Source organism: Pinus tabuliformis, chromosome 4_1, assembly GCF_031772625.1.
Source record: "Pinus tabuliformis cultivar Carrire ecotype Pingquan chromosome 4_1, CPIR1, whole genome shotgun sequence".
Classification (NCBI taxonomy): domain Eukaryota; kingdom Viridiplantae; phylum Streptophyta; class Pinopsida; order Pinales; family Pinaceae; genus Pinus; species Pinus tabuliformis.
This window is the reverse complement of record NC_142303.1, coordinates 560,500,411-560,526,294: the sequence shown is the minus strand read 5'-3', so window position 1 is coordinate 560,526,294 and position 25,884 is coordinate 560,500,411. Positions and strand designations below refer to the sequence as shown.

The 25,884-nt window shown below is 39.1% G+C and overlaps 1 protein-coding gene across 3 annotated transcripts in view; it reads right to left on the bottom strand.

Moving 5' to 3' along the window:
• LOC149177086 (uncharacterized) overlaps positions 1 to 25,884 on the bottom strand; it is a 111,478-nt gene that overhangs the window by 22,880 nt on the left and 62,714 nt on the right. Inside the window, exon 2 of one of the 3 annotated variants that reach the window (XM_089420039.1) lies at positions 3,782 to 3,935. The exons of 1 other annotated variant lie outside the window; for it this stretch is intronic. In XM_089420039.1, coding sequence (XP_089276165.1) covers positions 3,859 to 3,935 — 77 coding nt within the window. In that variant the 3' untranslated portion in view covers positions 3,782 to 3,858. The remainder of the gene's footprint in view (positions 1 to 3,781; positions 3,936 to 25,884) is intronic. One more of the 3 variants, XM_089420038.1, reaches the window with a different exon arrangement.

Below are 25,884 nucleotides of genomic sequence, written 5' to 3'. Positions count from 1 at the left end.
GAAGGTAAACTTTTAGCCAACCAAAATTTTTATAATTTGTAAAAATATAAAATTATAAATATTTAACTTATGTGATATTTACTATATATTTAAATATATAATACGATAGATTAATATATTTTATTTTATAAATATATATTAATTTTAATATTTCTATTTATATTTTAATTTATAAATTATAATATTGATATAAAATTTGACTTTAATATATATTATATTTTAGTATTATAAATTTATATATGTATATCGGTATTAATATATTATCAATTATATAGTTCTCAATACTATCGTTGTTGTTAATGTATGTAACTACACTTACTTGATAACCAATATAAGCATCTAAAGAATGTTAATCTCTCTATTCCATTAAATGTCCCCACGTTCCAACGAATGGTCAGCCCTCGATTTTCAATACCAATCTTGTTTCTTCGAACACTAAAATGTTGGTGTCAGGACAACCCAACTAGGTTGCCTTGTGATGGTGGGTACAGGCAACCCAGCAAATCCATTTATAACTACTGTTGTGGGTGGGATATAATACATCTATCTCTTTGATTGATGCCTGTATGATAGGTGGGGTGTAAGAATTGAGAATGTGAGCTACGGAGCTAGGAATAAGTTACTATGGTGAAAGGAAGTATCAATTCAAATACAACCACATCGAAATAGTGGTAGAAAGCAGGTGTTGGTGCAGGTACAAAACTTGGGGCAAGGAGGAAGGAAATACCAAACCTTGGTGAAAGGAAGGAAATTGCAAAGCAAGGTAGGTATTAATTGGGAAAACGTCTCCTGCCATGAGGAAATGGACCGAAATTCAACAAAATATGAAATGGAGGGAAAATGTCTTTTTTCATATTGTAAAAAACCCACAATTGCAGGATCTAGAAGTTTGATTATCGAGATGCATATTATGGTGGATGAAACATTTTTAAACTGGTTCCTAGGCAAATCCAAGCAAATCTTAATCCAGATCTTCTAATCTAGGGATCCGCGAATCTATCCCCCAAGGTTGATGGCTCTGGTAACACAATTAACGAGTATGACGAGGGTCCCAATATAAGCAATGACTTTGATGATATGTAGGTATTTGTTGTAGCATGATTTTTTAGACTATAGATGTCATCTAGAGCCTCTTTGTTGATGTATTTTTGGTTCAAAAAATGGATGCACATGAATATTTATGTGTTTTTTTCAATTTATGAATATTTATGTATTTTTTGGTTGACCAATTTTTTGGTCCATTTTTTTCCGGATTCCCGATTTTCGGGTTGGCTGGTTTGATGACTAGTCTGATTCTAATAGCAATGATTCATTATCCATTGTTCACTTTTAGTTTTAACTTTAGAGTCTTGACTCCGGATACTAATGACCCAGACTAAGTCTTAAACTCATCACTTTTTACTATTTTTGAGTTTGAGTAATTTCAATTTACTATTCCAGTTTTCAGACTTTAGTATCTACTATTTTGCTTAGTACTAATCAGATTCTAGAATAATAAATGATGAGTTTAAACCAATTTAGATTCTAGAATGACGATTGATGAATTTAAATCAATGTATACAATATTTTATGATTTCTATTTCCTTGAATCATTTATGATGTACAAATCTACGTATTTCATTATTGAATTTGAATCATGTTTATAATAGACACACACACTGACATTCCCCCATCCCCCTTGAAATTCCCTAAAATTTGGGAATGCTCCCACATGTCTCCCTTGTGCATCTCCCCATTCTCATGTCCACCAGAGTCTGATCCCAAAAACTTGGTGGAACATTGGTTTACTCCATCCTGGAAACCTCTTATCCAAGGAATTTGTGCTAGTGAGAAATTACCTATTTATGATTAGCTTTGGAATGACTTTGAATAGGAAGAGATAAGTTTGAATCCTGTTCGGCGAAGAAACAAGAACTAAAAGACCTGGCCCTCGTTATGAGGACTAGAAAGGGAAGTAGAAAAGGATACAAGAAGGGTATGAAAGAAGAATCAAGTCCATGTAAGAAACATTTGAGTGATGTGATATGTTTTAGGTGTCACGGGAAGGGACATTATGCTAACCAAAGTCCAAAAAAGAAAGGGAAGCAATGATGCAAATATCTCTTTTCGGAAAATATTATGTCAAGGGTCCAGGATGAAACTTATCAAAAATATTAATGAAAAATATTGAAAAATATCAATAGGGTTAAACTTAAGGAATTCTGAAAATATCAGATAGATCAGCAACTTGAAAAACTCTGAAAAAACAGAAATATCAGGAGAAATTGGAGATATTTCAACACTGAGGAGAAGGCCAAGTAGAAGAAACAAGTTCCAAGGAGTGCATGTACTGTAGCAAGAGTGGATAAGTTATCATCCCAGGTTGGGACTGCCTTCTGCAGGGTCTCTTGTTTACCATCCAAAACCATGTCAAGTGTTGGACGGAATGTTGATAGTGGCAACATCAAGACATATGACATATGATAGGAAACTCTTCAGCAAGCTTCAAGAGCAAGAGCTAGGAATAAGTGTGGAGTAGGGCGATGATGCTACATAGAAGTGGGCTCCATTTCCTTCCAGAAGCCATTAGGTGATGTTCTTGAGATGAATGATGTTTATGTGTCCCTAGTTTGAAGAAAAATCTTATTTCAATTTCTTGTATGACAAATCATCATAGAGTTATATTTGAAAGACATCAGTCCACTATCTGTCAGCTTGTACATATCAGTGGGAAGCTGTGTGAACCTTTTAGTTTTGAGGACGCATATGCAGAGCATGTATCGTGGGATGCCATGGAGATAGGTCAAAACCTGTTGTGGAATCAGTATTTGATTCCAAGCTTGCAATTGATGGGATTATTGAACAGTACCAAGACAGTGTTATTGGATTCTCTTAGAAAGAGGCAGTTGTGAGGTTCTTGCTCTAGTTACCAGAAGATTCTCTCAAAAAGAGGGAATTAACCATGTTGAGAGTTTATCTTCAATTGCTACAGGTTTTGAGGTGCATGGAAAACATACCCAAATTTACAGGTTATTGAAGCCCTGTGTGGGCTGTTGTGATTCAACAGATTTGATCCACTTGTCTTGGTCATGTATGGAGATGTGATCATCTTTGAAAGAAGTCCTAGACGATCAGTGTGTAGTCTAGATATTTTAGCATATGAAGTTGATATGAAGGATGTTGGATTTTGCAGGCTGTTGATGGTCCAGGGATATGTTCCTTCAGATTCACAAGTGGTCAAGCCCAGATATTTGAGATGCTGTAATAGATATTGTTTCACCACTTTTGGGACTCCATAGCATTCTCGTAATGTTCATAATGGTGTTCCTTCAATTTTAGGTACCATGAATATTTAAAGAAAAAATAGGCATCTAACACACCCAAACCTACAACTTTACAGGTAATTCTGGCATGTGTTCTAAAAAATAACGGGCTATTATCAATATTCATAATGCCTCTTATACCTTTCAAAACTTTTAGGATGAATTCCATAAGCAAGCTCTAAACACTGATCTTCAATCAGTCTCGGATCATTGAATTTTCCCAAATTATATACATCCACTTCAAGGGACCAAGGCCTTGCTTTGAGTGATGATCTTGCACAAAGCAAGCCAAAGATTGTTTCCAAAGACAATCTTTGCCCAAAGTCTCTTGTTTCGAGAAAATAAAAATTAATGAAAAGTGTTAAACAAAACTTTATTCTTCTAGTCATTTAAACCCATTCGTCAGAAAAAATGGAGGAAATATTAAGATTTATAAGAAACATTCCAACTCTTTTCAAATAGTTTTCTTCTAGTTTTACCTCAGCCTCTTCTCAAGATGCAGCAAAAGAGCACTCATTTGTACTCTTGTTTGACCTCAACCTCTCTCTTCCCTCAGTTACAACCCCTCGATTGCTCCCAAAAACTCTCCATATCCACCTGCAACATCTTTCTGAACATATTCGGAAGAGGAAGCTGTTATGAGCCCAATTTAAAATCTGATTTTAAATCCTGAAAGTGACTCTCAGCAGAAAACTGGAACTTGGAAACTAATGTGTAATCTAAAAATAAAATATTAAAGACTGCTAACAGAAGTAAACAACAGAAAAATTTGGTGGGAACAATAGTAAACCCAGAGCTGACAGTGATAAGTTCAATAATAACAGCACTAATTCCAACAATATCCAGTAGTACCTCTGGTTGCAGATTCTAAAATACTCACAGCAAAAAATACAGTCCAGAGTAGTAACAGCTGAATATTTAAAAACTATAAGAAGGTACGGATGCAGTGGTATGGGCATTGCACCTGGCTAAGAATGGTCTCTTATTGACTATCTGCAATAACGCATTCTCAAAAGACTCCTACTCTAATGCCTAAGAGCCTATTTATAGATAATCTTCCCACTTTAGCTTCTTTGTGTTTTGCATATGGGATAATTACACTTTATAAAACAATCGTTGTGTTAAAATTGGCAAATAGGGCCAAATTCCACTTGGTCTGCTCCATTGAGGAAGATTATTGTGACATTGAATTCCTCTTTTCAAGAGGTCCAAATCAACCTTAAGATCACCAAATTTGGATAAGGGAAAATATTTATTTACCTAAAAGAAATTCTTCAAGTCATGACCTTATTAAGGTGGGAAAATTGAAAATTTGAAATACAAATTTGCCTCCAAATGTCAAGGTACGCTTCACCTCCATAAGGACAAATTGCTATATATATAGGTGTCCTCCATTCTCATTAGTCACATCCATTTTCTCTTTATTCTCTCTGAATTGGGCCGCAGAAGAGGAAGATCTCTAGCGAAGGTATCAAGGGCAAGTTTGTGACCTGTTTAGTCTTCTTCATGAGCCGAGTTCCTCACGCAGGAGGCCAAGGTTGTTTAGAGGAAGTCTGGGCTTAAGTAATATGAGTTTAAGGGCTATTCTGGGCTGCATCTATTTTTCTTGCAGGTTGTTGTTCCTCTATGAAGATTACAGGGATTGAACATATGTTAAATGAAGGATATGAAACCTAAATGTTAGCCTAGCCCGGACCGTGCACCTACAGCAAGAAAGAGCGAAGTATTTTGAGGATGTTCTCATGGGTTTGCTGCTGTAAGTTAGGGCTGATATGTGCCCTAAATAGAACTGCAATTCTGCCTAGATTCAAACTGTTTTGGGTGTTTTATCTTCAGCTTAGAAGGCCACATTTATTGATCCAGGATCGGGTTCCATTTTGAAGTCAATTTTGCAACTGCTTTGACCATCATTGATCTCTGGTTAGGGCAGAAGGCTGAAGTGCAGACTTGACTGGGCTATCTCCTTAGTTCAGGTTGTCAATGAAATAATTGGCTGACATCTTCAGATATACCAGAGGCATCAGTAGTCATCTTCAGGGATTACGATAGCACATCGCCAGTCTCGAGGACTTGATGAAGCAGTCGGATATCCTTGCATCGTGAGCTTAAGATGCCTCTAATATTTTGTAAGGCTAAGATCTCTTCTCTTGCTCATCATACAAATAACCTAAATTGGCTTGAGAATCAAAGTCAAATCGTATTGCTCTCCAGGGCTTCAGCTAGTATCCATTAAATGTCCAGTATCAGAATCATGAGGGAAGAAGTCAGTTTTCATCAACACTTCTAAGTGCATTCTTTTGTTGCAACATTGATTTTTTCTAGTACATCAGCAGTTATATATATCCATTACATCAATGTCCTCATGAATCTAGCCCATGATACCTATCATGCTCTAAATTTTCAAATTTGTCTCTGAGAAATAATTTGACATAATTTGATCTATTTCTAAGGTTCTCTCTGGACTATCTAGAATTCGAAAGATGTTAAGATCAGTACTGATAAGGGCTAGAACTTTGAATCAGTATTGTATATAGATTCCTTGGCGTAATCAGATTTGCAGCAGACAGTTAAAAGGATCAGATCAGATCATTCCAATGCTAAATCTGTTGAGGATTATCAGTTGAATACGCTGTTGTTCAGAGTTGGTGTTGATTGAGCAGAGCATGCCAGAAAGACTTCATGTGCATATGTTTGAAAGTTCGCTGATTCAGGAGCAGATTAAAGTAAGACTTCAGAAGGAGCTCTTCTTGCTCGATGATTTCTACAAAAAAAAAAAAGAAAAAAAATCATGTCAAAGATCGTTGATAAAGGCAAACTGGGTATGATGACTCCAATAATGATTCAATATATCTTTGTTTCTTCAGAAGTCACATAATTGCGACTAAATGACTTTGGCTCATAGTCCAAAGGATCAATAACAGGATGCAGATAGCTAAATTGTTATGTTTTGGGCAAGGGTACTTTCCCAATACTCAGAGGGAGATTTGATGTTTGAAGCTGCTCCGTTATAGCCAACTTGCCACGAAAACTCTGAGAAGCCTCAAGTCAACTGCTGAGAATTTCTTGCCTGGTAGTAAGGTGAATGGAAAGTGCACATTTAGGTGCTATAATCCTTTGAATTTACTTCGTAAATAAATCAAAGACTGAAGTCTGCTGAATGAATAAAGCAGCCAGCATGGACATCTAAGTAAACTCCACAGTAGCCATTTATGCACACATTGTTGTATATTTCAGAGCAGGATTCAGAAAATCCTGTACCTTACATATTAACAACAGATACCACTTTATATGGTACAGCAAGGGACTTTCCTGTTTATGGAAGAACACCACCAGGATTATGGCATGTTTAATTACAAAGTGAATGGATATTATGATAAGGAGGCTGCCAGCTGGACACTTTGCACTCTGGAAAGACAAGCTTAGGCTTGTGGTCTCCCTGAGTAAGAGGGAGTAAGATCAGTTAAATATTTCCTTCATCAAGATATGCTAGAAGCAGAGGATAGCCAAGTGCTGCTAAGATCTCTGCTGTAAATCAGTATGTTTGAAAGCTGTATGCTGCTGGGAGCTATGAGGCTTTCATTTGACAATCCAATCATCAATATCATCTTCAAGATCTAGTCTTGACTTTTCAGAAAGCAGCTTGGCACTATTCCCTATATGAAGGGATCCTTGGTTAAGATTGAACATTAATCTCTGGGAGCTCCTGGGGGCTTGGGGTACTTATTGAGCTATGAGTGACCATAGGGTGAGTGGTTCACCCTCCCCTATTGGTGCGTTGTGTACAGGGTGAGTGGTTCACCTTCCCCTATGATACCCCATGGTGGTTGACATGTGTGTAGGGTGAGTGGTTCACCTTCCCCTACGATTGCAGACACGTGTGTAGGGTGAGTGGTTCACCTTCCCCTATTGTTGATGACATACACATAGGATGAGTGGTTCACCTTCTCCTATGGCATATTAGCAGGATGTGTGGTCCATCTTCTCTTGCAGATACCCCAATGAGTTGCATATAGACATCTGTTAACATGTCAGTGGGACGTGGTTCATCCTTTCCCCACATATAGGATGCTCATTCCCTACGATTATTGGTTGACATGTCGGTGGGTTGTGGTTCATCCTTTCCCCACGTGTAGGATCCTTCCTACGATTTATTGTTGTTCCTTGTGGTGATTTGCATATGTAGGATGTGGTTCATCATTTCCCTACGTGTGATTGTGATGTGTGATTGTAGGATGTGGTTCGTCCTTTCCCTACGTGTGATTGTGATGTGCGATTGTAGGATGTGGTTCGTCCTTTCCCTATGTGTGGTTGTGGGCAAGATGTGATACATTCTTTCCTTGCTATTGATTCAGTACCATCCTACCCATGTAGTCCAAGACACATGGGAAGTACCGCTCATCTAGTCAATGAGTTGGGAAAAGTGGTTAGGGACCATAGCACTACCGATGGACGCATCGGGTACTGCCGTACTCCCTATGACTAGGATGCATGGTGTTCTTCAACTTGATCTGGGATCAATTCTGATTAAGGTTTTACCTCTAGACCGACTTTTGTCAGTGGAGAGTGGTAAGGTCTTGTGACTCACTCTCGATCAACTCTTCTTGATTATTACATGTGTTCAGTAGAGCAGAGCAGAGACGAGATTCAAAGATGATTCAGGGTGACATGATGGCATTATGATCAGTGACAGTGGTTGATGGTTGACAGGGGGAATTCTCCTTAGTTGAGAGGGAGTGTTAAAATTGGCAACTAGGGCCAAATTCCACTTTGGTCTGCTCCTTCAAGGAAGATTATTGTGACATTGAATTCCTCTTTTTGAGAGGTCCAAAATCAACTTTAAGATCACCAAATTTGGATAAGGGAAAATATTTATTTACCTAAAGAAATTCTTCAAGTCATGACCTTATTAAGGCGGGAAAATTGAAAATTTGAAATTCCAATTTGGCTCCAAATGTCAAGGTCCGCTTCACCTCCATAAGGACAAATTGCTATATAGGTGTCCTCCATTCTCATTAGTCACATCCATTTTCTCTTTATTCTCTCTGAATAGGGCCGCAGAAGAGGAAGATCTCTAGCAAAGGTATTAAGGGCAAGTTTGTGATCTATTTAGTCTTCTTCATGAGCCAAGTTCCTCAGGCGGGAGGCCGAGGTTGTTTAGAGGAAGTATGGGCTTAAGTAATATGTGTTTAAGGGCTATTCTGGGTTGCGTTTGTTTCTCTTGCAGGCCGTAGTTCCTCTATGAAGATTACAAGGATTGAAAATATGTTAAATGAAGTATATGAAGCCTAAATGTTAGCCTAGACAGGACTGCACCTACAGCAAGAAAGAGCAAAGTATTTTGAGGATGTTCTCATGGGTTTGCTGTTGTAAGTTAGGGTTGATATGTTCCCTAACTAGAACTGTAATTCTGCCCAGATTCAAATTGTTTTGGGTGTTTTATCTTCAACTCAGAAGGCCGCATTTATTGATCCAGGATCGGGTTCCTTTTTGAAGTCAATTTTGCAGCTGCTTTGACCATCATTGACCTCTGGTTAGGGCAGAAGACTGAAGTGCAGACTTGATTGGGCTATCTCCTTAGTATTTGGACATTGGTATTGGCAAGTCGATCTTGACTCCTTATTATACTCTCTCTCTATCTCTCTCTGCTGAAGATTTGATTAGAATAATCAAAAATGTTCAAGGGTTTTCCCCATCATGGGGTTTTCCCCTGGCTTGAGCCATATCTTTGTGTTCTCTTGTCTTGGCTTGACTTCTACATCTATCAGTTATGTTCTTTCACTAGTCACTATTAATGTAATTATTTTCGCTTCAGATCGCACCAGCAGCACAAGTGCTGCAAACGAGATAGAAAGCCTCCTAGAGACAGCCTCTGCGTTGATTGTAGACCAGTGCCTAGGACATCTTAAAGAGAGGAGTGCTTAAGAGATAATCTGTGAGGGTTTTTCAGCACTCCAATTGTCACGTAATGAAAGATAATAAGGGGGCTCAATTCATTCCTCCAAAGTTATGAGTTATGTATTTCAGGTACTTCCTCACACACACAGCTCCCAGGAGTATCACATAAAATAGCGGAGACTGATTACTTCAAAGGGTCTTACAGCTTAATTAGCGCGTAGAGTAAATGAGAGAGGATTAGGAGAAAGCATAACTCATCATATAAAGCCCACAGCATCCAGAATTCTATATTGAACACATAGAGCTGCAAGCGATGGGAAATTCTACACTTGTTTGAGTTACAAGCAAAGATAATGGACTAAAGAGAGGATGGGTGCTATGATTCATATAGAGCAGTTTGAAGATATAACTTCAGCCCTTCATACAGGCATTATGCATTAATAAATCAACACACATGGATCTGTAAGGAAGCATGAAATAATTTCTAGCAGCTATTATAGCATGAATGCAAAGAAGAATATGAACATAATGGAATTAAACAAGAGGATAACATATTGTAATACTAAGAAGGGGGAATCACCACCATTTCTTTGATAGTCTGAAAGATCTGCTTGTGTAAAGTAATACAGTCTGAAATACAAGTCATTCACTTACAGATTTATGAGCCAAATTGGTATCACAGAGTTCAGACCCATTGGGTGAGAAATTTCAGAACCTTTGTATAATATTGCTTCCCCCTATTTATAAGAAGAGGGGGAGCTGGAATAGTTGTTACAAAATATCTCAGCCAAAGGCCAACTGTCTGATGTACTAGCTGCCTCGGCCTGTGATAGCTCCTGCTGCCTAAAAAGATTACAATGGGGATTTGCTCCCTTTCTTGGAAATAAATGCTAACTGCAGAACTAATGGAAGGAGGAAAAAGGAAAGATGAAGGAGGAGGTGTCCCCTTGTTGTTCTGGTGGAGGCCTTGATCAAGCCACGTCCCTGCCATGATGTGCTTCCCCTGCTACTCGGTCGATTTCTATCAATTTTGCCTTAACTGCCTGAGTAGCTCATTCACTGGAGGAGGGAGTGGGTCAACTGTGAATGCCTATCGTGGACTGGGAATGGAGTGTGTCCAGGTAGTCCTTTGCTGCGTGATGGAGTGGAGCACCATGTCGTGCCATTAAGTCTTCCTGAGTCCCCCCCCCCCATACTGGTTTCAATGTTGTGCCATACTTCCTTCAATGCCCCAACTGCCGACCCATCCGCCTTTAAAAGCTTTGTGTCATGCTCTAAGGCTCTACGGTGGTGGGACTTTTCCTTTTAAAAACATTACGGAACAGCAAGCGTAGATGCACCTTAGCCCCTCTTTGGTTTAGCCCCTTTCTGCTATTTCCTTCATATGACCAGGAGCTGCAACCAAGTGCCGAGTCCTCAAGCGCTAAGGCCTTCAGGCTCCTGCGCAGGCCATTTTCCTTTGTTGTGGAGAATACCGCATCCTGGCGATTTGTAGTTCTTTCCCTGTCCCCTTTACCCTTGCGATCATCGATCTGTGGGATCGAGCCCACCAAAAATATCGCAGTCGTAACCTTGGAGAGGGGGGACCTTTTACCTTCTTTCTCAGCGATGGCCGACTGTCCTGGACATGGAAACTTTATAGGCCAGATCACATAATATATCGCGTCCGGGAGGATCCCCGCTTATCACAATCGCAGGCCTGGAAGGAAATTTGGCGAAAGAAAGACTTTGTTGTGGGAGGTCGCCAATTGTTGATCTGCGAAGGGTGACGTCATCACTGCCATGTGTCACCCTGTGAGTGGTGACACGTGTCACCCAAAAATGCCCCTATAGGACCGCTAGAATGTCGAATTTGAATGACACGTGTCCTCCGTACCTGCCACATCACCTTCCATACTACCACGTGGAGGAGAGAGAAAGGGTCCGCCCGGCCTTGATTTTTCCATGCATTTCCTTTGTTAATCTTTTTCGGCCTCCCCCGGCGCTTTTATACTAAATCGCAACCCCGCAAGGTTTTTGGTGAGGTAGCCCCTTTGTTCCTGTGATTGCCGATAATGTGGGATTGCCCATCGCCAATATGTCGTACCACCATGCCGCCACGTGGAGCAGAGAGAAGGTGGTAGCCCGGACTTGGTTTTGTTCCGCATTTCCTTTGTTAAATAGAATCGGCCCCTCCCCGACAATTTAACATTATAATGTAAATGGGCAATAACCAGTGTTGTTAAAAGCGCGATCGGGATTAAATCGGCGCGGGGAACGAATCGGAAAAAATCGGAAAAATCGGGAAAAAATCGGAAAAAAGCAGGAAAAAATCGTTTGGTACAAAAATATTCATTTTTTTTCATTTTTTTTCATTTTTTTTAATATCTAAACCATCTACAACATAAAATAAATACATTGACACATAAATATGATAAAAAAACTAATATATAAGATGTTTAATATCATTTCTAGCGCTAAAATCACACATAACATTGAATCATGTCCTGAATAGTAAGTCCTGACTCCTGAGTCCCAACTCAGCCTCAAAATATCAACAAAAAATATGATAATGTATCTCATCATGTCATAATGTCATATACAATAAAATGAAAGTCTAATCCTATTGATTTCCTCTGCCCCTCTTGCGAGAAAATGCCACAGCTTTCCCTTTCCCTCTAGATGTAGATGCCGGTGCCCGTGCAGGTGGAAATGGCAGTGGAGTCTGATGTGCTCTAGATGTTGAAGAACTAGAAGTAGGAGCTATAGGAGGTAGACCACGTCCTCTACTGGTGGCAGGGGTAGCCCGGGCATGTGGTGTCACCTGGAAACATTACAATCTCCCAATCCTGAAATCCTGAAAAACTGATAAGTCTGCTGAATTTTAAATGAAATCTAAAATTCTACTTTCTCCATATGAAATCCAATGAGGCTGGAACCACTCTCAAACATCCCGAGTCATTTCATGGTAATGTTAAAAATTTAAGTAAAAGGATGAAAATGAAGATTAAGGAGAATGTCACTTTTACTTTAAGAATTTAACATTACCATGAATAGCATATCCATACTAGGGCCTAGACTTGATCATTAAGCTACCCCACTCAAAAATTATTTGTTTCTTTCAAAAAACATTGCATGAAAAAACCCAAAAAAAGTTATAAAACTATGCTGTCCTGAGCCTCCACGATTTTTTCGTTAAAAATCGCGCTTTTTTCGAAAAAATCGCCATTTTTTGAAAAAAGCGCGATTTTTTCAGTAAAAATCGGCAAAAAAAAAAGTAGGCGATTTTTTCGTATCAAAATCGCGATTTGATCGGCAAGGTGAAAAAATCGCGATTTTCCGATAAAATCGCGATTTTAACAACACTGGCAATAACACAAGGCTTGGAGTGTGTGGGACTACGATGTTGCAGATGCGGGATCACGGGACTGCGATATAGCGATATTGCGAGATGCGGTATACGGAACCTGCGAGACTGCAGGATCGCGTGACTGCGGGATTGCGAGACTGCAGGGCTGCAATGTGCGAGATTGCGAGATTGCGATGTTGCAGGATCGCGGGACTAAAGGATTGCAGGACTGCAATGTGCAGGATTGCGAGACTGCGATGTTGCGGGATGCGGGATGGCGGGATGTGCGAGACTACATACTGCAATATCGACGGTCAGCACTGTGAACTGTCGCTAACCTTAAGTGTATGCCCTAGGACGCCGCCGATAGCCGATTTGCGATTATCGCACCCGCCGATGCTTCGTGCTTGCTGAGCCCCAATTGTGAGTTGCCTTTATCTTTTGGTGTTTTTTCCTTTGCTTGCTGGGCTTTCCAAGGGTAATCTTCAAAATGCTTTAACTTCTGCTCCAGGAGTCCATTTTTGGACTTCCATATACCATTGGAAAACTCATTTTGAACACTAGGCAATGGAGAGGGTCTGATTAAGCTTTGATAGCTTTTGTGGCTCAATGATTAGCATCAAACTTCATTGCTATTTGGCACTTGAGGCAATTGAAGACTAACAAAGCAATGAGTGACAATAGTAATAATGACACACGTGATTACAAATGGAATTAAGTGGTTTGATGAATGGGCTAAGATGGAACGTTAAAGTAACTATCCTAAGCAAAGAACATGTTACCTAAATTTAACACATTGACTATCAAAACAACACAACGGACAAACAGAAACTTTATTTAATATAAAATCCTTTAACTAGCAAAAGAAATAAAAATGATTATAAAAGATTCTAATGATCCACATGGAGCACCAACAATTAACATTGAAGTGACTTATATTTAGACATCGTGTCAGAAGATAAGTTGATTATCTTCCATCCTCAATCTCTCTCTAAAATTATTCTGAGATTTAAACACAGTTTTACAGGAAAAAGGATGAGCAAATCATCTTGCTCCTCCAAATCCGTTCAGAATGTTAATGCAAATGGATATGGAGTCTCCATTGGAGGGAATGAGAAACTAATATCGCAAGATGATCAGATGGTTGCATACGACCTCCCTTGAGGTGGATGAAGTAAAGCAAGATGAAGCTCATGTTAGAGCTTCTTTCGTAACAGTTATATCTAGTTCTTTACATACTTCAGGCAGAAAGTACACTTTAAAATAAGGTATATGTGTTGTGACTTCAGAATTGCTTATACATTTAATTGTCATCTAATTAAGTGTGATACCAATATTCACATCCACGATGTATTCACAAAAAAAAATTAACAAATAATGCAATTCAATTCAAATGGCTCTCTCTCAATTTGCTTGTATAAATTTTCTGCAACTATTGTACATATTTTTATTAACGTGATATCAAAGTCACAATAGAGATTGGGATCTAGGGAATGGTAAGGTTGGCAAAGCATTACCAAAGAACTATGGTATCATACCAACACAAAGCGAGGCTAAGACATTCTGCACAGGTGTAATGCCCCACATCTAGTGTCCTTGAATAGACTTGACTAAGACCTTGGAGTTCTTACCAAATTAGTCACCTGCTTACTATACCAGATAGACGACATGAGTTGTAACTTGTATGACTTAAGGATTATCAATGACTCATGGTTATGAAATATGTGCTAGTGACCAGCATGCACTTATATTGCCTTGCAATTCCTTGTTTTGTTATAGTGTAAATTCAGCTTTTGTAGTTTATTGTAGTGCCCACTCTTTTGGTTTGATTACTCATGGCCTGTGGACCTAGCGGGCACTAACTCAAATGATATATTAGGTATGACATTAGGTTTGGAACTTGATTTTTTATTGAGACATTAGATAATATGCATAGATAGGTTTGCCTATGTTTATGGACATAGATTCGGTTTTATGGATTGGTGATTTTTATTGATAAGTAACCTATTAGACGTGGTTTCTATGTTGTTCATGATTTTTATGAATAGACATGAACATGATGAATATCAAGTATTACTTTACAGCCAGAGAGTTTATGATAAGATGAAGGTATCGCATGTTAAGACTGCATGATCTGGTGAATATAAGAATGAATATCAATTGTTAATTTACAGCCAGAAAGTTTATGATAATATGATGTTATCGCATGTTAATATTGCATGATCTAGCGAATATAGCAGTGATAATATTTAGTTTTCCATATGATGCCATTGGCATGATATTCATTATTAGTGAAACCCAATGTAAAGCACATGTATAATATGATTATTGCAAAAAAGTTGACTAAGATATGTGCCTACCGACCAAATGAGTGTTCATGTTTTGGCCGGTGTACTCTTGTGATTTGATATATTATTGGCACTAGCTAGTTACATTGAATATATGTGACTTAAGCTAGTTATATCATATTCATGGGGTGAAAATGATCTGATACATGTGATGTATGATTTGGACATATGTTATGACTTGATGTTTTGTGGTTATGATGTGAACAAAAGTTTAATAGGATGGTCGATTAAGGTTCTTGATGGGTTGGTTTAGTGATGAATTTTGTGAGAGTTCATAACCACAACAAAGGTACCATGGATGAAGGACAAGATATAACATGATCACTAGTTCTATAAAAATTACTCTAAACTTATGAAAAAACTAAGCTCTTTTAGATGGCAAGCCCATGATGCAATGCAATTTCCCAAAACTCAAGGAGATGGCTAGAGTTTTATCTGCACTCTCTTTATTTCAGGTGTTCACACTATTTCCATCTCGCTTGCACACCTAGGTTAGTGTGGGAAAAATCCTCAACCCCACAAGGTGTGATTTTGGTGGCAAACTAAGAGAAGGGGTTGTCACCTAATCCCTACTCTCTCCGTTAAAGTTTTCTCCTAGTTAAACTAAGGGGGGTAGACCCTAAAGAAGGTTAATTAAAGGAAATGTGAGTTTCTACGAGACTAAAGTTAGAAGAGATACTTATCAAAGATAACTTAATTCCAAAATGTGAACAAACATATAAATATATGAGCAATATTCAATAATATATTCAAAGTATAAAGCAGTGCTTCAAAGTAAATGACAAATGATTGCTCAAAATAAAATTCAAGATACAATGATAAAAAATCCTGCAAGACCAAATTGTTAGACCAAGATGAGCATATAAATATCACTTGCAACTATAAAGGAAATAGTACTTGGAAGAGACTGCTCAAATGACAAGATAATGACATCAATCACTCATGAGCTAAATGATCATCAAAGTAACAAATACATGAAATAACTTGAAATAGCATTGCACCAATGAAGAATATTCCAAGTACAAGAAAGCTAATAGTTGCAAAAGTAAAAGATTCACAATACTTGCATAATAAAATAAATGCTTCTTGAAATAAAAATGATATTTGCAAATAAGACTCAAATAAATCCAAGATAGCATATGTAGGAGAATTGCATTTGCAAGTAAAGTAAAGTTGTGATGTAGATGTGCTCTTGGTTTATTTTATTAGTTGTATTCTAAAGCAAAGTTTCAATTGAACTCTGGTCCCTAGACTTCACCCTCGCCCAAAATCCAGATCTCACAATGAGTCAATAGGGGTGGAGGGTCCATAATGTCTATACAACCAACTGAAGTTGGAGGTTAATTTTAGAAATGCAAATTAGTATAAAAATGCCCAAGTGAGATGCTTGAGAAAATGTTTTTTTAATCCCAAATGAAAGTATTGATACCAATGCTTCAAAATAAGTGAAGTAATGCTCAAAATAAGATTGTACCAATGACTTCAATGGAAAAGTGTCTCAAAATGGAAATAGCCCAATATTACTTTGCTAGTTCCAAAATAAAATTTTGCAATGGAAATAGCTTACTTGCAAGCAAATGAACTAATTGCTAAATTGCAAATTGCTTCAAAGTAAAATGATTCAAAATGTATCGACAATGATCAAGATAACAAATAAGAATAGGTTGACATCATATAATGAAGCAATGCATTCCAAAGATCTATGAAACAAATTGCTAATTAGATGAATTAAGCTTGTCACATAGATGTAAAGTATTTGTTTTCTCAAGAAAATGTTGCATGAATTATAGTAGGTTGCACAATACAAATACTTAAGAAATGAAAAGAAAAGTTGAAATGAAACTAGATATGAATGTTATGTGAGTTAGATTAGCAAATCAAAAGTGCATGCAAGTAAACTAAATGAGAAAGCTACAAACAAGGAAATGCAAGTCAATCCACCCAAGAAAGCCCTCCTTCTAAATAAGGAGGAGGGATGCCGTTGGATGATTCCCAAGCTCCCTCAAGAAAAATGAGATTTTTATTAGTGGATAGTTAGAATGAGAAGAAGCCTTTCAAAATGCCGCCAATGAAGCAAGAGGAAATTTACAATATAGTCACTTGTGGGCACAATATTTCCTCCCCATCAAGAAGGTAAAAATTAACACTTGAGAACTTTTTTCAAATCTGAAAATGAATGGGACTGTTTTGCAACAACAAATCAGCCTTGAATATGAGGAGAATGGCACTTGAAGAAGAGGGAAGAAGCCTCCTCAGGCCATGACCTTACCAAGGAGAGAGAGAGAGACTCGATATAAGCTTAAGATTTTGTCCAAAAGATGCCCACAGCCCCCTCAACAGGCTGCCAAGTGAAGGTTGTAAGTTCTGCAAAAAATATGTCAGAAATTTCAAAGGGGTCCTCCTCCAAACCTGCCAACAAAGTGAGTTTATAAATCTGCTAACAAGGGGCTGCAAAACAGATCCAAAATGAGTTGAAAGAAAACATGAGAGAGTCAAAATGATAATCTACAATAGTGTACAAGAACTAGATCAAGACATGCAAGTAGAAATCCATACTTGTCTAGTTTAAAACCATGCTCCAGATAGCCAATAACATCCTTGAAAGCGCAAGATATCGATCAAGAAATATATTGAATTTAATCTTATGTGATCTTAGTAAGCTAGAGGAAAAGAAACTCTCCTTTCAACTTCGTTTGATAAGATCCTTGACGCAAACCGATTGGGTACTTCTATGTTTGATCTTGAAAGTGAGTTTGTCTATTGGAGACTTACCCCACACCCAACTAAATTCTTCAACAAAATCTAAAGATCTCTACACACTTGGAAAGAGATGTTAGCAATCATAAAGGGGTTAGATTATACAATGGAGGAGAAGGCTAGAGATTCCTCCAAAAATCTTCTAGTGCTCCTCTTCCTAGAGCATTTCTCTAACCTAAAAAACCATAGAAGATAGCTTGCATATGTTCATCGAAACAAATGGCAAAATGATAACTAACATAATCCAACATACATGTAAAATGTAAAGCACAACGAATGAAATAACAGCACCTCAAGCAATGGAAGGAGAACACCAACACAATATTACCCCAAAATCATTTTTATTATATGAAGATGAATACAAAATCCAGCAGAGCCTCCGCAAGCACAATAGCTCATTTTCCAATATCAAAGTGAGAGCCCAAAGCTCACTTAAATGGAGAAATGGGAGAAAATCCCAATGAAGAATGGTGGAGATCCAAATGTAAAAGGGTGAGAATCCCAAGGAAACTCGATGCAAGTTGAATTCCCAAGTGGCAAGTTGAATTCCCCATGGAGGCCCACGCTATCCAAGAAGAGGGACTCGTGGAAGATGAAGGAGGACACATGTGGAGAGGACTAGAGTGGTAGGAGACCACTTCTCCACTCTTTCTCCATGAAATCAAATCATATCTTGAGTAAACTCTTGATCACTCCTTTAAACTTGAGTTGTCTCCACAAAAGTGCAATTTTGTCTTTGGAACTTGTGGTCCCTTCCTTGAGAAATTCGATTTCCTTGATTTGTGGCCTAGGTGGAGTCCACATCACTTTCTAACTTGACTTTGACCTTTTGATGAATTTCCACCTCATTTCCACATCATTTTGGCATGTGTGGATATTTATTTTTCTCCATTTATTTAATTGTTGGCTCAATTTATTGCCACATTTTCCCATAGACTTAAGAAAAGTGGGTTTTGAGGGTCCATAACTTATTTTTCACCCCTCAAAGTTTGTCTTAGTAGAAAGTTGAGGGTGAGAGATTTAATTTTGATAACACATACCCCATACAACTTCTTTAGATATCACTTATTACATTTTACAATCAAAATTTATTAAAATTTCCATCCTACGGGAAATTTAAGAAATTTAAAAAATGCCCCCTAGACCTAATCAAATTCCGTGAACTTTACAAGTGAACTAGTATGGCAATATACAATAACTCTAGACACTAGGACTCACCCAAGGCCTTGCCATCAAGTCGCACTTCGGCTTTGGGGTTGTAGCTTGGAAGAAAAAAAAACCTGAATTAATTATTGAGTGCTAAAAAGTATTAATACTTAACCAAGTAAAAAAAAACTTCCCAGAGTAAACTCACTTGATGACTATGTCCCAAGTTACCTAGGCTTATTACATGACTCGATTCATCACACTAGCATCACTTTACAACACCTTCGTAGGGCTTGCGGAATCTAAGTGCAATATAGTAGGAGAATGAGAAGAAGAAGATAGAGCTTAGAAGTTCCAGTGATCTCTGTTGGTACATGAATCCTCTGACATATCCTTGGGCATGGAGTCTTTAAATCTTCAAATACATTTTAGTGGTCAACACACACCATGATCTTCGCAGAAGTCTAACCATATAATGGACTTACATATATGGAAGACATGGTAGTTTTCTAATACCCAACTGCTAATTTAATAAGTATTTTGAAGGAAAGGACTGAAAAACTGAACTGTGAAATTCACTTACTAAATATGTTGAGTATTCTAACAAAATAATAGCAATGGAAAGATAAATTCTTGAAGACACAAGCACACAATAAAACAATACACCAAAAATTTACCCAGGAAACCCCAACTAGGGAAAACCTGCCAACTTGTGTGTTTTTATTATTTCGCTTAGCAAAATCTTCAAAAAATGATTACAAATTTAAGGGGAAATTTCCTTTCAATTTGTTGACCCTCAACTGTAATGTTCCCTAGAGATTAATTGTCCCATAGACAAAGTACTCTATCAATCCCCATAGGCTACAGCCTTTGATAAAGGGGAAAACCCCAAAATACCGAATGTATAGGCAAGTTTTAGGGCAGCTGACAAAGAAACCTAAAAGTTGGGGTTTGGAGTAAAGTTTACTCAATCATTTTGAAAGAAGAGGCCCCTCTAGGAAATCTATAAATAGAAGAGGGATAAATTCATTTTGATCATCATTGGAATGGATCATTATCTTTGTTTTCTTCTTGAGCCTCGAGCTCTAAGGGTTTTAAGATCCCTTTTCCTTTGTCAATTTCAGTGGTGAAATATTCCACCCTAGTTGACATTCTTTTATTTCTATCTATGTTTTGGCACAGGACTACTTCTGAAAGAGGAGCGAAATCCCTGTTGAGTGATCTCTTGTTTCAGGGCATAAGGTTACCATTGGGGCTAGCCCAATTCTGTGGATAAAGGCTCTTTGTTTGGCACAGGTTGATTTGTCCTTTGTTCTACTATCTAGAAGGGAAGCAAGACTCTATTCAATCCATTGCCTTGGCACGGGAACCCAATCTAAAAGAAAGCGAGACTCTGTTCACAGACACAACTTGAAAGGCAGTGATATTCTGCCTGGGGCAGCATATTCACTATTAAAACAAGTTTTTGTTAGGGCACCGAAACGTCATTCTCAAGATAAGGTAGCGAGATTCATTTTGAAGCTTTTTTTGTTACAAAATGCAAAGAAGTTTTGCCTAGACCAATGACGACTCCTAAAACGAGGAACCAGCGAGAATTCTTGAAGTAATTGGATCCTCTGAAGGTCTCTGAAGCATTGAAGAGAGAGAGCTCTAGTTCCCTAAGGCAGAGTCCATCTTGAATACTTAGCAAGGTAGAATTCAAATCGCAGAGGCATTACAATCATATTTTGGGCAAGCAAGAGGATTTGGGAGTAAATCCGTAGCTGGGGATTAAAATTTTGTGTCTTTAATCAGCCTTGTTCTGAAAGAGTTTCCCCGAATTTATCGTAAATCAATTTGCAATGTACAGGAGATAGCTTCCACAGTGGGATCCTATACAGGAGGAGGAAACAATATGGAAGATTCGGATTGGATAATTGTTAATTTTAGATAACATGGTATGTTCAATGCTTTAGCACAATTTACTTCAATGTTCCTTATCATCCCAATGACAATTTCCAATTATTTCCAGTAGCAATCACATTAACTTAATCACATTGACAGTAAATGCAGATAGAACTTAAAAACATGTGCAGAAGACAAGCCAAGACAAGAGGACACAAGATTTGGTGCCAGAGAAAAACCCAAATGTGGGGAAAACCCCTTGATCAAATCTTCTTATTATTATTCAATAGTTCAATAGAGAGAGAGAGAGAGAGAGTACATAGATCAAATTTACTTGCCCAATACACAGTCAAAACAACCCTATCAAAATCAGCAGTCAACTGCAACCCTAACTAGAAAGTCAACACTGGTCAAATCAGCAACAAAACTTCCTCCAAGCAACTCGGTCAACAGCAATCCAATTCGGCCTTCAAGAAGGGTCAAAGTCAACCCAAAACAGTCCACCCAGCCTCAGTCAAACTCGGTCAAACTTCAATCAATGTTGTGTTTAATGTAGGTCAAACTGCCCCAAATACCTCGGTTTCTATGCCAAAGAATGTAGCCTCAAGAAATCGAAAATCTGCCCAAAAAAATGCAGTCAAAGATGGTCAAACGACCCCTAGTCAATGTTGGTTTGTTCTCTGAAATTTCGCCCTGTACTTGTCCCTGAAATTTTCGTCCTTCTATGCCACATGTGGGGGAGAGAGAGAGAGAGGTTGCCCAAGCTGTATGAACCAATCAAGAGAAGAGAGAAGAATGATGTGTGTGAGTGATGTCCAAATGAGGAGAGAGGTCACTCCTATTTATACAATTCGTTGAGGGTGAGGAGACACATCCATTGGGCTTCTTGAACCTACATTTGACTGAGGTCGACCATGACAATTTGTGCATGAGAGAATAAATTCAAAATTCCACTTCTGCTTGTCAAAATGAGATGATCTTTATATCAAAATTGGACCTCTCTAAAAGAGGCATCCAGTGCAATAATCATCTCCACCATATGAGCTATCCCAAGGTGGAATTTGGCCCTAGTTGCCAATTTTAACACTCCCTCTAAACTAGGGAGAATTCCACCTGCCAATCCATCTGTCATCATCATACCATCCTGTCATCACTACTCTATTGAACCATGAAGTAATAATGAAGAAGTGATTGAGAGTGAGTCACAAGACCTTAACACTCTCCACTGACAAAAGTCAATCCTTGATCCCAGATCAAGTTGTTGAACACCATGCATCCTAGTCATTGGGAGTACGGCAGTACACGATGCGTCCATCGGTAGTGCTATGGTCCCTAACCACTTTTCCCAACTCATTGGCCAAATGAGCGGTACTTCCCATGAGTCCCAATCTCCATGGGTAGGACGTGTGTTGGGGCATCAACAAGAGAAGGTGAACCACTCATCCTGCTCATACACCATAGGAGAAGGTGAACCACTCCTATGCATATGACAATTGTAGGGGAAGGTGAACCACTCACCCTACATACATGTGTACGCAATCGTAAGGGAAGGTGAACCACTCACCCCACACACATGTCAACCATCATGGGGTATCACATGGGAAGGTGAACCACTCACCATGTGGTCACTCATAGTCGAAGAAGCACCCCAAGCCCCCGGGAGCGCACCACTAGGGAAAGGTGAACCACTCACCCTATGGTCGCTCATAGCTCGAAGAATTACCCCAAGCCCCCAGGAGCTCCCAGAGCTCAATGTCCAACTCATACGGGACCCTCATAGGAGGGTCTTTCCACGACTCCAAGTTTCTCTCGGAAGGTTAAGAATTTGACCTTCCCCAAAGGCTTCGGTCTGTGACCTGCTCATCCATCCTGAGGTGTTGGAGCCTTATTGCTCCTCGTTGTACCATATCCCAGATAAAGTGGTACTTGATATCAATGTGCTTAGAGCGATCGTGGAACACGAGATTCTCTGATAGGTGAATCCCACTCTAGTTGTCGTAGAAGACCACGGTAGTATCTAGCACGTGCTCAAATAGCTCACTGAAGAGATTCCTCAACCAAACAACTTCACAACAGGCCATACTCATAGCAATGTATTCGGCCTCAGTAGTGCTTAAAGGAACCGATTTTTGCTTCCTGCTCATCCAAGATATTGAAGCAGACCCCAAAGAGAAGCAGCACCTAGAGACATGCTCTTACGATCCACCACACTGCCAGCCCAGTCAACATCCGAATATCCATGTAGCCTCAAGTTTTTGGCAGTGTATCTCAATCCATAGTGGATTGCGCCCTGGAGATATCTCAAGAGATTCTTAGCAGCAATCCAATGACTGTGATGAGGCTCGACCATAAATTGACTCAACGTGTTCACAACGAAGCATATGTCAGGACGAGAGCTGACCAAGAACATCAGGGCCCCACAAGTTGACGATACTCAAAAGGGTTTGCTAATCCAGGCCAAGCAGCACTTCATAGCTTCTTGAAGTTGAGTTCCAGCGGAGTAGACACAGACTTGCAATCCACCATCCCACATCTCTCAAGCAGCTTCACAATGCATTTTCATTGAGAAAGGAAAATCTCACCTGGCTTTTGCCAAACCTCCAGTCCGAGGAAGTAGTGCATCAGTCCTAGGTCCTTCATCTCGAATTTGGAAGCCAACTCCCTCTTGCATTGATGAATGAGAGGGTCATCACCTGTTAGAAAGAGATCATCAACATAAAGGGCTAGAATGAGAGGCTTGTCCTTTTCAACCTTGAAGTATAAGTTCGGGTCAGCATCGCTCCTTGTAAATCCCAGCTTCATAAGATAACTATCAATCCTCCCATACCAAGCCCTGGGGGCTTGCTTCAACCCATAGAGGGCTTTCTTCAACCTGCATACATGTGTCTTACGATCTTGAACTTCGAACCCCTAGGGTTGTTCCACATAGACTTCCTCTTTAAGCGAGCCGAGCAAGAAGGCAATTTTGACATCCATTTGGTGTAGGCTCCATCCTTGCAAGGCAGCAAGAGCAATGATCGAATGGATGGTGGTATATAAGGCAACTGGTGCAAATACCTCATCGTGGTCTACTCCTTCCTTTTGAGAGAAGCCTCGAGCAACGAATTTGGCCTTGAACTTTTCAACACTCCCATCAGCTCCACGTTTGATCTTGTAGAGGCATTTTGAAGTGACCACCAACTTGTTCTTAGGTCTAGGAACCACATCCCATACATCATTCTTCATGATCGACTCAGATTCCTCCATCGCATGTCTTTCACAGCTTCTTCGAATGTCCATGGCTCATATTGTACAATGGTACTCACAGCAGCTAAGTACCCTTGGTACCTGTTTGGCTTCTTGCTTTCACAAAATGTCCACCTTAGTGCAATATGTCTCTCAGCATCTTCAAGAGTATCTTTGAGCCATAATGGTCTTTTTCTTGAAATAGAGGGCTCCCTAAGAGGTGGATCAATGGGATCCATCGGACCTTCCACATCGGCCATCAGGTCATCAATCAGAGGTTCATCCTGCTTTCTTGCATTATCATCATTGTCCTTCCTAGGGATAGGAAGATCTCGGACTTTCCTAAGAGCAGAATCTTCATCGAAAGTGACATCATGACTTACTTCCACTTCTCTTTGACCTGGCACATAGATTCTATATGCCTTCGAAGTTTCACTATAGCCCACAAACGTTCCTTTCTTCCCAAATGCATTTAGCTTATTTCTTTTCTCTTTCGGCACATGAAAATATACGGGATAACCAAAAATTCTAAAATGAGAAACATCAGGTTTCTTATCAGTGAAAACTTCTTCGGGGGTCTTGAAGTCCAATGCTTGATGTGGGCATTTATTTTGAACATACACAGTGGTGTTGGCAGCTTCTCCCCATAAGAACTTCGATAGACCTCTGGTCATGAAGCATAGCACGGGTGGCTTCTATGATAGTTTGATTCTTCCTTTCGGCAAATCCATTTGGCTTAGGAGTATATGTAGTAGTGGTCTCCCACTTAATACCAGCTTCTCTACAATAGTCAATGAAATTTGACTCATAATTGGTTCCATTATCAGTCCTCAATATTTTGATCTTCTTTCCTATTTGATTCTCAACCAAGGCTTTGAAAGGGCAGAACCATTTGAACACTTTGTCCTTCTTCTTTAAGAAATAGATCCATGTTTTGCGAGAGAAGTCATCCACAAAAATTGCATAGTACAAATATCCACCCAAAGATGTCACGGGCAACATACTTGATAGATCAAAATGGACCAATTGAAGAATATCGGTAGTTTGACTTTGACTTGAGGGGAATGGTCCCCTTGTATGTTTTCCAGCTGCACAACCCTGACAAACACCTTCATGATCTAAGTTGAATTTGGGCATACCTGTGACCATCTTCCTTACATCAGGTAAGGCTTTGTAATGAAGGTGAGAAAATCTTCGATGCCATAATTCGGATTGAAGAGAAGTATCACAAGTCATTGCTCCCAATGGACTTCCTCCAACCTAATAAAGACCTTCAACCCTGAATCCAAGAGTGAATGCATCTCTCGGGTTTCTTTTCCAAACACGAACCTTCCCATCAACGAATGTTACCTTGAAACCTCTATCTTCCATCACAAAAATAGAGACCAAGTTCTTTTTCAAAACAGGTACATACAACACTTCTTGTAAATGAAAGGTTTAACCTTGATATAAGTGAAGAATAATAGTTCCAATTCCTTTCACGGGATAAGTAGAATTATCCCCAAGTATAATATCCATATTTGTCTTCTTTTCAATCAAGTTTGAGAGAGCCTCTTTGTACCTAGTGAAATGCCTTGAGGCACCACTATCAATCAACCAATGATCCAATGTATCCAGAGGAGAGGCTCTGGTGAGGGCAGAAATAAGATAAAATTATTTTTGTTTCCAACAACATTAACTTTTTCATACCTGAAGTTTCTCGCCTTCTTGGGAGGACGACCATTTCCATTTCGAGCAGTGGGAGCATTCCTCTTTCCTTTGTTGTTGAACATGTTGTTCCTTAGATTGTCATTGCCTTTGTAGTTGTTGTTATTGTTGCCATCATCTCTTGGAGTATCCTTCTTGTGAGGACACTCTCTAGCGAAGTGGCCAAACCTGTTGCAATTGAAGCATCTCCCGTTTCTTCCTTCTTTGAATCCCGGCTTGAACCCTTGACCTTGTCTTCTTAGACCAGCGTTGTTCTTCCTCTTAACATAAGCGAAGAAGGCGGTAGGATTGT